Source organism: Anopheles marshallii, chromosome 2 (assembly GCF_943734725.1).
Source record: "Anopheles marshallii chromosome 2, idAnoMarsDA_429_01, whole genome shotgun sequence".
Classification (NCBI taxonomy): Eukaryota; Metazoa; Arthropoda; class Insecta; order Diptera; family Culicidae; genus Anopheles; species Anopheles marshallii.
The window spans coordinates 8,466,534-8,480,352 of record NC_071326.1 but is presented as its reverse complement, the minus strand read 5'-3'; the positions used below and the strand labels follow the sequence as shown (position 1 = coordinate 8,480,352).

Below are 13,819 nucleotides of genomic sequence, written 5' to 3'. Positions count from 1 at the left end.
CTGCCAGACTCGAAGATGTTTCGCGTTTATTACAGGGTGATGATGTTTTTTTTTATTGCTAAACAAATTGTTCCAATGCATGTAGAAGAGGGCGTAATTTACGCAATAAGCATTGTCACAATTGAAACGCTACGAAAATATGTGATTGCCTCGATTTAACGTTTTGCGAATCGGTGGAAAGGATTGATACATTCATCGGAAGAAAATTAGGCTGCCAACACTGCTAACGGCTACATGACGTTTGTCATTTGCGGAATCGTCGGAAAGCAATAAAAAAGAAAATAAAATTTTATCGACGAAATGTCCGATTTGCCGATGTAAACAATTGGATGTTACGCATCGGAGGGCAGAGAAAAAGAATATCGCATTTCGCTTTCCGCTCGTAGCGTCTCATTTTCTTCCCAGTGGAAAACAGTACGGGTCAGTATGTTCCGGTGCTCGGTACAGTAGCGAGTGATCGTGTGTGTGTTTGTGTGCCAAACATGGAAGTCGGAGAGTCGGAACATTCTGGTCGAGGCTTCCGGCAGCGTAAAGGCAGAACCAGTCCGATGTGCTGTCCAATCTGTGGCATTACGTTGCGTGTGCACGAAATAGATCACCATTTTGCGATCGAAGTAGACCGTCTGGAGCGCATATTGAAACCGAAGAAACATCTACCGTACGGCGGTGTGGACGATGGAACAAACACAGCCGGGCCGAGTTACAGCAATGGAGAGGGACCTAGTCACGGGGCCAGCAGTTCGTCCGCGTCTCGATCAAATGGTCACAGTGGTGAAGAAAATACCGCCAGTTCTATCGGTCCAGATGAGTGCTGGGGAACGTATCAGAAGATAAAAAACAATCGACAGGCTAGGTTAAAGGTACAGCTTATTAGCATTTCCAGTGTCCAATGAAATCCGTGTCGCTATTACCCGTTTTTTTTTTATTGTGTTTTTCAGCTAAAGTCGAGAAAGCGTAAACCCGAGGATAATGTGTGTCCCATTTGCAACAAAGTTACCCTGGACGATATCATGCTGCACGTGGAGGCGTGCCTGAGAAAATCTGAAACCCAACGAAATGGAGCCACCTCGACGAACAACGTTAGTGAAGAGGATGACGATGATGATGATGCCAGCATCGATGTGGAGGGTGAGTCGTTCGATGTATACGAGTGGGCTGGACAGAAGCGCGTACGGGCCACGAGTATGTTGGCCGCGGGTACTCACGGTGGGCTCGGTGTACGCATTACAAACGCCGACGATACGGACGACGAGCTGAACGTGGACGGTGACGAAAGCCAGGTATATGGACCACCACAATACTCGGAGCGGGATGTAATTGTAACGGGTCAAAATGCGCCCGGTAGCAGTGCTCTGCGAGAGTTGCTGATTGCCAACGATCCGCAAACCGTAAAACCACCGACAGAGAACAATCCCGGCGAGGGTACGAGCAAATCTACCGTACCGGTTCCACCTCCCCAGCCACCGCCACCGTTACTCACTCCGATGGACAAAGAGGTAGAAACGGCCGCGGGTACGGAAAGTCGCATCGTCGAATCTTTAAAGGCCAAAATTCGCGAATACGAAGGGTACGTGCGTAATCGACCGAAGTGTCTCATCTGCATGGACGATTTCCGCAAACCCATCGTGTCGGTATGCTGTTGGCACGTGTACTGTGAGGAATGTTGGCTGCACACGCTTGGGGCAAAGAAGTTATGCCCACAGTGCAGTATGATCACCTCGCCGACTGATCTACGGAGAATTTATCTGTAAAAAGCCCTCATATGGATTGAGCGGACAAGGTGGTAAAATGATACAGGGTAACCCAAACGGTACCGCACCATCCAAGAACAACGGCGATAGGCTTGGATGAGCAAAAGGAAAAGGAAAGGATGGTACGTTAGAAGGTTTCACCAGACAGACGCTTAACTGGCCCGAATATGCGAATCAGCAAAGAACAAAAGGAACCAAACCACGCTGACAATTGATGAAATGAGACAATAAGCAAAGCAAATATAGGCATACTCACACGACAAACGTTTACAACACGCCATCGCCATTCCTAAAAATGTAGGGCGTGCCACTCAAGAGCTAAGATTAATCGTTTTTAACCCCCCTGCAATATGCGCGCTCGGTTTACGAACATTCCGTTTTTACTGTACACAATATTGTATTATTTTTACCAATTTGGAGTATTTCTGAACACTAAGCCCATTTACTATGTTTCAGTTTTTACACTCGAATGACTGAATGAAATAATAACGAGTTAAATAACTAACACAATGTTCCCCCCAAGGGTGTACCAACTTACTTATTTAGCGTTTAAAAGTGTTTTGTGATCTTAACTAGTATTGGGTGCATCTGTTACAAATCCGAAAATATCTTAAAATCGATTGAAGATTTGTAAATGTTTTTAATTTCGGATCCCAGAAGAGTTGCGAATCTGTAAAGAGGCGTGATCATATATCTTCAGAATATGTTGATAATTCTAATGACTGTTTAGCGTAAATTATTCACAAAGTATATTTAAAAAAATGAACACGTTTTTTAGAGTTTTTTTGTGTGTTTTATTAAAAATGTAATACCTTATCAATCAATCTAATTAATCTCTAGTACTTCACAAGCTAATATTCTATGGACAAAAAGTCAACACGTGTGAGCGCTTCACGTATGTTTTTTGTTTGTACATTTTTGAGCAGATGTGTGAAAAACGTACCAATTCCACTAACGATGTTATTCGCACTCTGATATATTTATATTTTTCTTACAATTTAACTTAAAATGTGTCTTTATTAAAAAAAAACGTAAGAAGTTTTTTTTCTGTTGTACTTCCGTTTTTGTTGATGTATGTTTGTATGCAGGTGGGCAATCTTTACCGCCCATCAAGAACGTGTTTGTATGTTAGTGTGCTCCACTGAAGGGCTTAACAGCATACTTAAGAAGAGGGAGAGAGAGCTGGGTCGCGCAATGGGACAATATTAATTGATCTAGACTCTAGGGATGCATATCTGGAGCTTGTACAATGTTTGTACAACGTTTGCCATACTATTATATTTTTTTCTTTTTGTACAGAATGCTAGTTAAAGTGCTTCCTTTGTTTTCTTCAATGCTGTTTGCTATCTCTCGAATTACAATGAGCGCTCACATTCCCGTCTTCTATCATCAATGGCTTACGAGTCTATCCGTTGAATTTCTTATTTCAGCTTTACTTTTTCTTCTAAAAAATGCAGAGCTTTGCCTCTTTGCTACGCCTTATATCTAGGTTTTGTTGCTAGCCGCTGTTAGAACTTATCCTGTGTACGTGGTGCACCGATCGTGAATTGCCTAACATTTTGTTGAGTGTTTTAATTTAGTTTAATTTAACACTCGGTTGTGTTGTTTTTTTATTGCAAAAAAGAAGCTCACAACATAAATTATTGAAAGTTCGACAATATTTTGGACCATATAATGATGACAGACAAAAAAATCCTATATCCTAACCATAAAACCAATAAACTTCTCTGATGCAAAACCGTCCAAACGAATTGGGGCGGAATGGGGGGAAAGAGAATGCATTTTTACAATTGAAACAAATTAAAACACATAAACCACGGGTCGAAACGGTTTACTATTAGTAGACTAAAGACAGCGAGAGAGACAGGCGGAGGTGGGCTAGAATTTGCACATAAACCACAAAAAGTGAAATGGGTGTTTAGTAAACGCGGGGAACAAGCAAATGTGGAACCGTGTGACAGTAACGCAGCCAAGAAGAGTCGTACTTTTCTGCGTTGCGGCGATGCAATCGCTTGGCACGATGCACCAGCAAAACCACCGTGAACAGGACCGCTAGCAACGGTGGCCAGGCAAAGCGCCAATACAGCATAGGCAGCAGTGCGACATTCTGCAACAGATCACCGACGTAGTTCGGTTGACGCACCAAGCGCCACCACTTCGCAACCAACAGTCTTCGCCCCTGGAAGGTAGGATACGTTTCCAAACCTGTAGTGGAACAATAAAATTCACATTAGAATTGAGTCTATCAAGAATCGAAAGAAAAAGATGTACGCCATACTTACATGCAACCTTTTCACCCAGTGGATTCAAACGGTAGAGATACTTTAACCGCATCGAGGCTCGTTTCACGAACAGTCCAACCAGTGCGACAGCAACGCACACTGCCACAGCCCACAGCGGAACGTTGGTTAGTTTGTGTGCAGCAACGTACTTCGGCAGCAGGGTCACGAGGAACGGGAACATCGCGTAACGTAGCAGCAACAGCGCACCGAAGCCTTCATGCTGCAGCTCGAACGAAGCGGCCAAATGGTGTTCATAGGCAAGACAATCCAGAAGATACAGTACGGTTAAACCGGCGGCAGCCACCGGAACCGTTTCACAGGAAAGGTTCTGCAGCGAGTAGAGCAGTTTTTCCTGCAGTGGAGCATCGACCAGTTGTTCGGGCAGAGTGGCAAAATGTAGATTACGGTACAGGATGATACAGTTGAAGAGCAGTGCGAGTACCATCGATGCGTGGTAGGTGATGAGCTTCAGATTGAACACGCCCAGCACGGTCGGATCGATTTGACGACCGGCCAAATAGTCTGCTAGGAAATTTCCAGTTTTTCCGTACGGGTTAAGTTCGAATGTTGTAACCTTACGTGATTTAAGGAAGGCGAACAATGCGGCAACCAACGCTGTGAGCAAGCTAAGCGCTAGCAGCTGATTGTATCCACGGCTGAGCACGGACAGTAGCGGATACTTGTAGCAGTACTCCGTCACAAAAGCCGCCAGCGCTGTGCCGAACGCTACTAACATTCCGTTGAAGATGTGGGTGGTCTGTTGGGAGGATTCGTCCGTGAGCGTCACCTGCTTGCCGATCGGTAAGCCCGTCAGTAAGGCAACACCGAACACAAACAGCCCGTACAGCATAGCGATCTCCTTGTTTACGTACGTCGACAGTGTACTAAATTCGGTCCAACTGTTCGGCACCACAAACCGACAGTCGCGATGCGCACCGGAACAGAAGTGATTCGTGACGAACATGAACAGCGGTAAGACAAGCAACAGAGCAGCGGCACCGAAAGCACCACCAAATTCAACCTGTTGCTCCTGGAGCTGCTGCATGTGTCGGGACGTGAAGCGTGCCTTGTCTCCGGTGCCGTTATCATTCGCTCGGCGGAAACTCTGAAAGTCAGCATCATCCTCGTGATCTGAGTAATCCTGCAGGGCACTCATCGAACGGGACACTGTCGCCCGGCTACGTTCCGTGCCAGTGGTCGGAGTGATCCCATGCGAACGGCGACTTACGTTCGGTGTCATACTTTTGCTGAGGGAGTTTCTACCGCCCAATATACCACTCACTTCCCTATCGTCAATGATCACCGACAGGCGCTTGTCGACGGGGGATTTTTTTAAGGATAGCAGCACCGTGTCCACCTTTTCCTCCGAAGCGCGAATTCGCTGCGAACGCCTCGGTTCTTCGGGCGATACTTTTGTCGGTTCGGTTGCTTTCGTTACGGTGGACGTTGCAGCGTTGTCGGTTGCGGCCTTCGGTTTCCTGCCCGGTGATGCTTTCCGGGCCGGGGAAGCTTTCCGTGCCGGTGATGCTTTGCGTGCCGGTGAAGCTCGTCGTGCCGGTGATGCTCTCCGTGCTGGTGATGGTTTACGCTTTGCCGGCGAAGGCGACCGCTTCCGTGCGGCCGCCGTGACGGCGAGAGATTTTCGCCCCGGTTTCTTCTTCTCCACATTGTTCGCGGACACTGGTTTCGTTTCTTTAGCGCTGCTGCTACTGCTCGCTGCAGCTGTCACTACAGTCGAGAGTCTCTTTCCACGGCCACGATTATCCATTGCCGATTTCAAGATTTCGCACTACTTTTCGTTTGTATGGCTAAAAATAAAAGCAAAGGGACAGGTAAAGGACCGAGCGTTATAACGTGCACACTTTCGTTTTAGGACTTCAGTAACTGCTAGATACGAACAAGCAAAAAAAACGCAACAAATTCTTTCATAGCCTACTAGCGATTAGAAATGATATGATGTTCATACAACACGCATCACTATCCGCGGTGCAGCTATATACCACTGATAAACATTAGTGGCGGCGTTTGAAAGGGTGGGGGGGAACAGAGCGGGAGGGTAAACGGAGGGAATGCGCCTCACGCTGGAATGTTGTTTGTTAGCTTCGTTCTGTTTCCTTCCCCCAAAGCCTTGGTAATATGTGCAGCATAAGTTTTGCCGCGGAAAACAATGCCAGTTTCTCTTACACACACACACACACACGCACAGAACACACCTACACCCGTCGTCTCAATCTCCTGGATTAACCAAGCTGCTACGAGTATCTCATGAGCGGGAGAGTGCGCTTCCAAACAACAAAAAAACGGCGCGATGCGCGTTGTTTCCAAAACAATATTATCCGGCCAAGTAACAATATAACACAAGTGATATGGAGAATACGCATCGAACACCGGAATTCAGCATGCCTACCTAGCACCGCGTGACGGGAAGTACTTTGCACTACGTTGGGTCCTCGTTTGCCGCGTTGGAACACCTAAAAATACCACTTTTCGAAGCTCACACTCACTTCGCAAGCGTCATGACGCCGTTACAGAATGAAAAGACAACCGTTTGCGTTGGTTCGGTACGGGCTAGGTGGGACAGTTCAGCGAAATGTATGGAGAAGTACTCAACCCGGGTATAAACGCACCGTGACCAAGATGGCCGAGATGAACGTTGAAGCAGGAAGGGCGTTATGCGTTACGGTTACATACGGTTGTGTTGGCAGCACGTAACCAAGGTGGAAAATTCGAATTGAACCGTTATTTTGTTAGTGATAAATTAATGTAAAACATACCATATGTCACATATTTCTATAACATCTATAGAAATTGTGAACCAACATTAGAGGAGCATACAAAAAAAAATAAAAATATTCAATTATTTCAGTCAGTAAATAGAAATATAGAATAAAGGTAACCCAATTGCGCATCCTCAACAAGAATTTTGTCAGAACTTTTGATATACTTCCCAAACATGTTATCGAAAACTTTTCAATTAACCAATCAAACTTTTTATTTTAAATTAATAAAAAATCGCTCAATTTCTTCGATCCTCTCTTTACTCGCTCGTCGAGAAGCTTACACCGTGTTGATGCCGTGTGTCTTAAGCTCGCGCTCTCTATCCCCACCACAGACGATTGAAAAGCCCCCGAAAGACACAAGAAACCAGCGAACCAGCTGCACGGTTGGGTTGCCGGAGCAAAAACACGTTTCAGTTTCAAAGTTTCGCTCACACCGTCGGGAAGCAGTCCGTTTGCCGTACGAGACGCACGGCAACTTCGTACGCGAAGGCTATAGCCCTGCCTGCAATTCCTGGTGAGGTTTCTCTTTCCTTCTGGCCCACCATTTCCACCGTGCGGTGCGATCGTGTGTGTTTACAGTGCGGCTTGGGAGCAGCATAAGTTTTGTGGTGCCTCTGTGCATTGTGCAACTACGACATGCACAATCAAGCATCGACCGCATAACGAACGCACCGCAAAAAGATTTAGTCTTTGGTGTCTCCCTGTGCTTCAACGTTTGTAAATTCTTCGCCTCGACCCACCAAAAGTAAATCCTCGTGTGCCGCGCAGAAGTGAATATTTTTGATGGTTTGTTCGTTTCGTCGTCTGCACGATCGTTGAAGTCTATGTGCCGGGCATTCGTAATAGTGTCGCAGCGACAGCAGCGGGTGGACCGAAAGCCGTCGTCCAGTTCCGGTTGTGCTGGTACCGTGCTGGTCCAGGGCAGGGACGGATCGGGTGTACCGGTGTGTCGCAACCGAGCAGTTCGTTCATGCTGCAAAGCGCTAAATCAAACGGTGCGCGAGTGAGTCGCTCGGGGGGAAAGGGTCGCTACAGAGGAGGGAGTCTAACAAACCTGTACCCTTAACGCCGATCGCCGTGGAGAAATCGATATTGTGCAATCTTCCCTCCGTGTCACGGCAGCTCCGAAGCGGTCGAACCAACGCGAAGCGAGAGAAACGCACGAAAGAAGAAAGAAAGGAAAGAAAATTGAATGCAAAATTGTCAACCGGAGTAAACGTTTGAGAGATCGTTTGAGAGAAGTTCGATCGATAGAAAACCCTGCGAGGAGAGAAACAGCAGCGTGTACAGTGTTAGTGCTGTTTTGTATAACTGAGCGATCGTGATCACGTTGTGCGCCAAAGAGACGGGACGGTTGTGGTGCAATTCGAAAGGAAAATGTGCAGTGATACACTTTCCGTTTGAAAAGAAAAGTTTCGCATTCGTTTAGAAAATAGAGGAAAAACAGGCTGTGCGGTGAAGTGGTTGCTTGCGGGGAGATTTGAAACCGGAGCGAAAACAAAGCGCAAAAAGCTTCGACCGAGTTCCGAAACAAAACGCTGCTCGGTGCTGGGTGCCTTACCGAAGGGCAGCCTTTGAGCGTGTTTGGTGCGCGAAGTGTTTTGCCGAATGAGCGTAGAGAAAATGATTCAATCTTCAATCGATCGATCTAATTGATCGAAATTACGCTCCCTTCCTTAACGTATTCGAGAACCGAGCGATAGCCTGCGTGCACAAAGCGAAAGTGTGCAGGGAATTGGGTTTTGTGTTGAAGTTTCCTGTTTGCGGATTTCGGTGCAGAAACATAACCAGAACAGAGGAGTATCATTTCGATTGTGCGGTGTCCTGCAACAGACACAAAATGGGCGGTAGTAAGGCGGTACAGGTGTCAAAGTCCGCCATCGTTTGGTTGGCAGTTTTGTGCAATCTTGGCTTAGTGTTGCCAAGATCGGCCGCTCAACAGAGTAAGTAATCGACCAGTGAGGGGTGAGGGTTATAGATGTTAAGTGTGTAAAATGATCTCACCGATTGCTTCCACTTGTGGTTTCCCCCCCGGGTTTATGACATAGAGAAAGTGTAGACTACGTGCGCCTTTCAAGCGTATTATTATTACACAAATTCACAAATATACAAATATTTACTGCTACCAATTGAGGATACATCTCTGCAAACAACAATTCACAACAGCTGTATTATTCTCATAGGACAGACATGAATTAGACAGATATATAAGAGAAGATTGTTTAAAAGGAGTCACGTATATGTGGTATTTGTTATAGAAAACACAACAGATTTAGTAGAACATGTTCTAATGGCGTAGTGGAAGTAAACAAATTTGCGAACAAAAAATAGAATTGAAACGTGTTCTTTTGAATTGAAACATACAATAAAATCACGTAAAACACGTGCAATATCATGGTCATTGTGGGAGAAAAAGAAGGTTTTTGAAGGCTTACATTGAAGAATTCTTGTAACCCCCACCGACAGTCACAACCACTACCAAGACCGTCCCTGATTGTTAGCTAATATCCGTAAATGGATCGGTTTAATATCGTACATCCACTTTCTTTCCCACCTGAAAGCAGGCTAATAAAAGTCGAAATTAATTAACTAACTACTCCACATACACAGGCGGTATAGGGGCGGACCATGGGACGACCAGCAAGGAAACGCTATTAACCGATCTAATCGAAACCATCCAATCGTTATGCAGGGCATAATGTAACATCTACGGGACTGGTACTGCATTTTCGTTTTGCCATAATGGAAAGATGTAAAGTTTTTCCTCCCTGGCGGAGGTAGGCGGGAGTTTTGGTCTGTTTTTTTCCGGCCATAGGAGCAAACGCCCGCGTCCTAACTGACGATCGTTTTCAAAACATTGTTTTTCGTTTACTGTTGCATCATTCGAGACGAAAGGTGAAAGAAGCGGTACCGGAACTTCTTCCGTGTGTTTCGACCCACGGTTCGAAGAAGGTTTTTTGTCTGAAGAAATGATTTAATAGTGTTAATGTTTGCTGCACATATGTGAGATTAAAGATCACAGGGTTCGTCACTTGTGGAGCGGTTGAAGTCTTTCGTTTTCACATTACTTTTATGACAGTGAAACAGTTCGTCATAATAGCTTTCAGTAAATAAACAATCGCAAACACCTTTCGATACCGTTCTGAGTCGTGAGCGGACAACAATTTGCTTGGAAACGTAAAGCACTGCTTAAAAACACCCCAACAAACGAGCACGAGTTTACAATTCCGCTCAGTTTGGGGGTTTGATTCAATCACATCAGTGTTTGTATTTATATATTTTTTTTGCGTTTCGTTCTGTTATTATCGTGAGAGTTTTGTGCCTTGGCGCTCAAAGCGCTGCTGTTCGTGCAGTGGAAAGAGCAAACATTATGCAATGGTTCAGTGTCTTACACCCGCGAACGGCGAGACATGCAGGCATAACAATTTCTAGCCTACCTTCCATGACACTGTTTTGCCTGCGAGAGGGCAAGTGAAGTGTTTAATTTACGACGGCTGTAGAGCTTTTGTGCAAGGTGATTAAGAAGAAATAGAGCAAAAATAGAGGCAACATATAAAAGACGTGATGTTGTACTATTGATACAATATTTACTCTCCGTACTTATGCTCAAAGATACACTTTCATTATTTACACCGCGCTGGTAATGTATGGTAATTTCTCATTTGCCCTTTACTCTTACCCCTCCCCCCACACACACACACACTCGTCATGGTGCGTGAATTTCGGATTTAATAAAGTATTCCACACGACACACGCGTGAACGTGGCAGCGCCATGAATCGTCTCGTGAGCCGTTGGGAATTCTGCAGCTTTCCATAATTTACATGCTGGAGTTTGGGAATGCTTCGGAGTGGCTTGGAATTACCAATTAACTTAGTGCATCGGCAACCAAACGCTTTGGCTTTGGCTGCGAGTTGAAATGGTGTATGTGTGAGGTTCATTAATTGCTATTCTTTCACTTAATTTTGGGAACTCTGTTTTTACACACGGTGCTTAGGAATGGTGGTTAGTGGTGCAGTGAACGAGCTCACTGCGTGATGGCGTTGGCAGCAGCAGTGGAACCGTAAATGTGAGCGTAGAATCGTTTCTTTTGAAAGGAAAGTAAAAGGGTAAACTTCTACGCTCAGACGATCCCTGCTCGGTTTTGTAATCGATCGCTCGAGAAGCTCGCAATAGCCGCTTTTGCACGACAAGATTCCGGCGATTCTTTTCCCATCGATATCGTGGCACGGTGTCGCGATGGCAGCATAAGAATGGAACGTCATTGACGCTGCAAGTGCATGACAGCAGGGACACAATTTGCGCGCAACATGGTGGTGTGTGCACACGATCCACGACATGATCTTTCACGTATTTGCATCGGCGGTGTCAACGGGTGGCTGTCACTCGGTTGGAGAAGATTCGCCGGTGAGCGTCCTACCAGATCTGGGGCTGTAATCTGTGCATTGTATTCTATACCACTCCTCAAGCGTGTGCGGCCCTTAGTGAGCCAGTGTTCAAACGGTGCTGCAAACCGCCGTACCTTCGAGCGGGAGCGTATCGATCGCACTGCATTCACCCTGTGCCACCCCGGTGTGGAGGTCACTCTGCCGTTGTGCGGTGACGGTGAAACCGTACGAGCTCGCTGTATGTGCTCGTACTGAAAAGCTGCTAGAAGCTAGAATGGAAGGCTTGGTTCGTAGTGAAGTTCGATCGCAACAATCGAACGGCCAAATATGGCGCCATGGTTGAACGAGGAGAACCGTTGGAAGCTTCTCGCGTTTTTTTCCCCCGTCCTACTATTACGGTCGTCCGGTAAAGTGGGCAGAACTAGCTGGCAATTGAGCCGCTTTCAAAAACGGTGAACAATGGTGTGCAGTGGGTATTTGTATTTGTGAAGAGTTTGGCTGTGTAATACTTTTAATCAATAAGGATGGAGAAATTTTAAAGTGCAATCAAACAGAGGACTTGGTTCAGCAGGAACGCGTGGGTTGAAGACTTCGCTTCCTTGCTCTCGAGATTTTGATGGATTGGTCCACATTTAGAAGAAGTATTGGTCGTTCTTGACACTTACCGTTAGATTTTCACTCCTCCACACTCAAGAGTGTTTTACCCACTTTGGGAAACCAACTTTGTTTCTTCTCTTCCAATATTTACCATTTCCCAAGTATTGGGCGACTCTGTACGGAAACCTTCAAGTAGTTGTTTAGTTACCGCGATACGATCTATACGTGAGATCTGATTTATCTGATCTTCCTTCTGATGTGTACCTATACACATTACCTTCATAGATTTATTTTGGGTCATTTAATGTCTGGATTTTGGAATGTCTGGAGCAACATCTGGGAAGACCACAGTAACATTAAATTGTCTGCTATTGCTGCAGCTATATTGACTTTTCATTTTAATCTTACCACCTACCTACAGAAATTAAAGCTTGACCCTAGCGAATTGATGTGCATCTGAGCTTTCCGGCGTGCATTGCTTGCTCCAAGCATACATTCAACACTGTTTTGGGTGTACACATTCGTTGCGTAAAAAAAATCCGATCACACTCATTAAAACAAGCGCGGCCTTTTTGTGTTTTGTTTGCTTTCTTTCGCTGCTCAATGATCGAGGGGACTGCTTACAGCATCATCTCCCCGTGATGACCACCTCCGAAGGTGGTGCTTGCTTTAATTGATTTTTCCTTCACACTGGCGGCGACGAGTGGGGTTTTCCATTGGTGTTTGCCAAGGTTGAGCAGAGACGATCATTCAGCGTGTGGTGACCGTCAATAGAGGTGAGATTTGTTCTTTTGAAACCGAAATAAATCGCCGTGTCATTACATTAACGATGCGCGCGTTGTGTTGCTCTAGAAAATTAATAGCACGCAGCTGGTACGGTGCAAAGAGGCAAGTTTGGATGCATGTGCATGCTGCTGCTGGAAACTTTGAAGCCAAATTAGCCTGAAAAGCTAAGGAAACGAAATTATGGCTAATTTCGACAAGGTTTCCATTCTGCGCATTACAAATAGTATTTGAAAGCGAGTGAAAGTGCTAGAATACAGTGCTGTCTTGGTGCACAACCACAGCAGCAACAAAAACTGCCCACGGCACAACGACCTCGGCCTTGCTGATCGATCAAATTAACACCAGCTTCACGCATCCTTGCCAGTCAAAACAAGAGCACTCGTGGTGAGGGGTAATGATGCGGTCCAATTAAAGCGCCATGATTAATTGTTCATCGATCTGCAAGGATGAACGAGCTGCCATTCTGTCGCCACACTTGGCCAACCATTATTACATTCTGTCTTTCGGCCCGGGCTAGCTGCGGTGCTTCTAATTGAACCGAACGCGTTCACATTCGCAGCCAATGACAATGGCTCAATATATGTAATGCCAGCCAACTTCTAATGCAGAAACAATCTCAAAGTACAAGTGAATGAATACAAAAAAACAAGAACAATACAAACTACAGCTTAGAACCCACATTGTAGGAAATGGAATGGAATCTGAGGCACTGGTTGCTATTTGCGAACGTGTGACTGTGGAGCGCACTACACCGGGGCGACCTCAATGCAAGAGATCGCAAAACCAACCCCGGCCGGACCGATAGCCGGCTGGCGGGTACGAAAGACTTCCAACTTCCAAGCGACGAACCTTCCCCACCTACATGGTGGCGCACCAGTGACCGAAGCGAGACAGCACCAGATTTGCTTTCAATTCTGCCACCACGTTCGCTCAAGGTCTTCCACATTGGGAGAACGTGTTTTGTGTCTTGTGGGGAGGGTTTATTTTGTTGTGGTTGTTCGTTATTGCTTGCCGCTTGTTACATATATTCGGCGTAGGTATATTTTCCTCCTTCACGACCAACTTCCAACTAGATCGACGTTGACGTTTGCTGGGTGGGTTTTTTTTGTGTTCGCCCTAGCCTGCATTCTACTGATAGATTGCCACCGGCTGGTATCTCTCGCAAGTCATACGCGGTGAGTTGCAAAAGTTGCCACCACAGTTGTGCAGATTCGCTTTCAGATTGGACCAGTTTTT

The 13,819-nt window shown here is 45.8% G+C and overlaps 3 protein-coding genes across 3 annotated transcripts in view; 2 read left to right on the top strand and 1 right to left on the bottom strand.

Annotated features, from left to right (window-relative positions):
• Positions 1-482: 482 nt before the first annotated feature.
• Positions 483-1,751, top strand: LOC128708702 (E3 ubiquitin-protein ligase RNF220). The gene is made up of 2 exons (XM_053803682.1): positions 483-860; positions 939-1,751. The coding sequence occupies exons 1-2, from the start codon at positions 483-485 to the stop codon at positions 1,749-1,751; spliced, it is 1,191 nt and encodes a 396-aa protein (XP_053659657.1).
• Positions 1,752-3,669: 1,918 nt separating this feature from the next.
• Positions 3,670-5,801, bottom strand: LOC128707658 (lamin-B receptor). The gene is made up of 2 exons (XM_053802616.1): positions 4,034-5,801; positions 3,670-3,956 (listed from the first exon to the last, which is right to left on the bottom strand). Exons 1-2 carry the CDS (start codon positions 5,799-5,801, stop codon positions 3,670-3,672), a joined length of 2,055 nt encoding a protein of 684 aa, XP_053658591.1.
• Positions 5,802-8,653: 2,852 nt separating this feature from the next.
• LOC128719836 (mucin-5AC) overlaps positions 8,654-13,819 on the top strand; it is a 41,507-nt gene continuing 36,341 nt past the window's right edge. Inside the window, exon 1 of the mRNA XM_053813475.1 lies at positions 8,654-8,756. Within this exon, the coding sequence (XP_053669450.1) occupies positions 8,654-8,756 (103 nt within the window). The remainder of the gene's footprint in view (positions 8,757-13,819) is intronic.

Bases quoted from the DNA above. Each gene is read 5' to 3' on its own strand.
- LOC128707658 (XM_053802616.1), bottom strand. From the start codon at position 5,801: ATGGATAATCGTGGCCGTGGAAAGAGACTCTCGACTGTAGTGACAGCT. The intron at 3,957-4,033 runs GTAAGTATGGCG...GTTCCACTACAG, and splicing joins ACTGGGTGAAAAGGTTGCAT to GTTTGGAAACGTATCCTACC.
- LOC128708702 (XM_053803682.1), top strand. From the start codon at position 483: ATGGAAGTCGGAGAGTCGGAACATTCTGGTCGAGGCTTCCGGCAGCGT. The intron at 861-938 runs GTACAGCTTATT...TGTGTTTTTCAG, and splicing joins ATCGACAGGCTAGGTTAAAG to CTAAAGTCGAGAAAGCGTAA.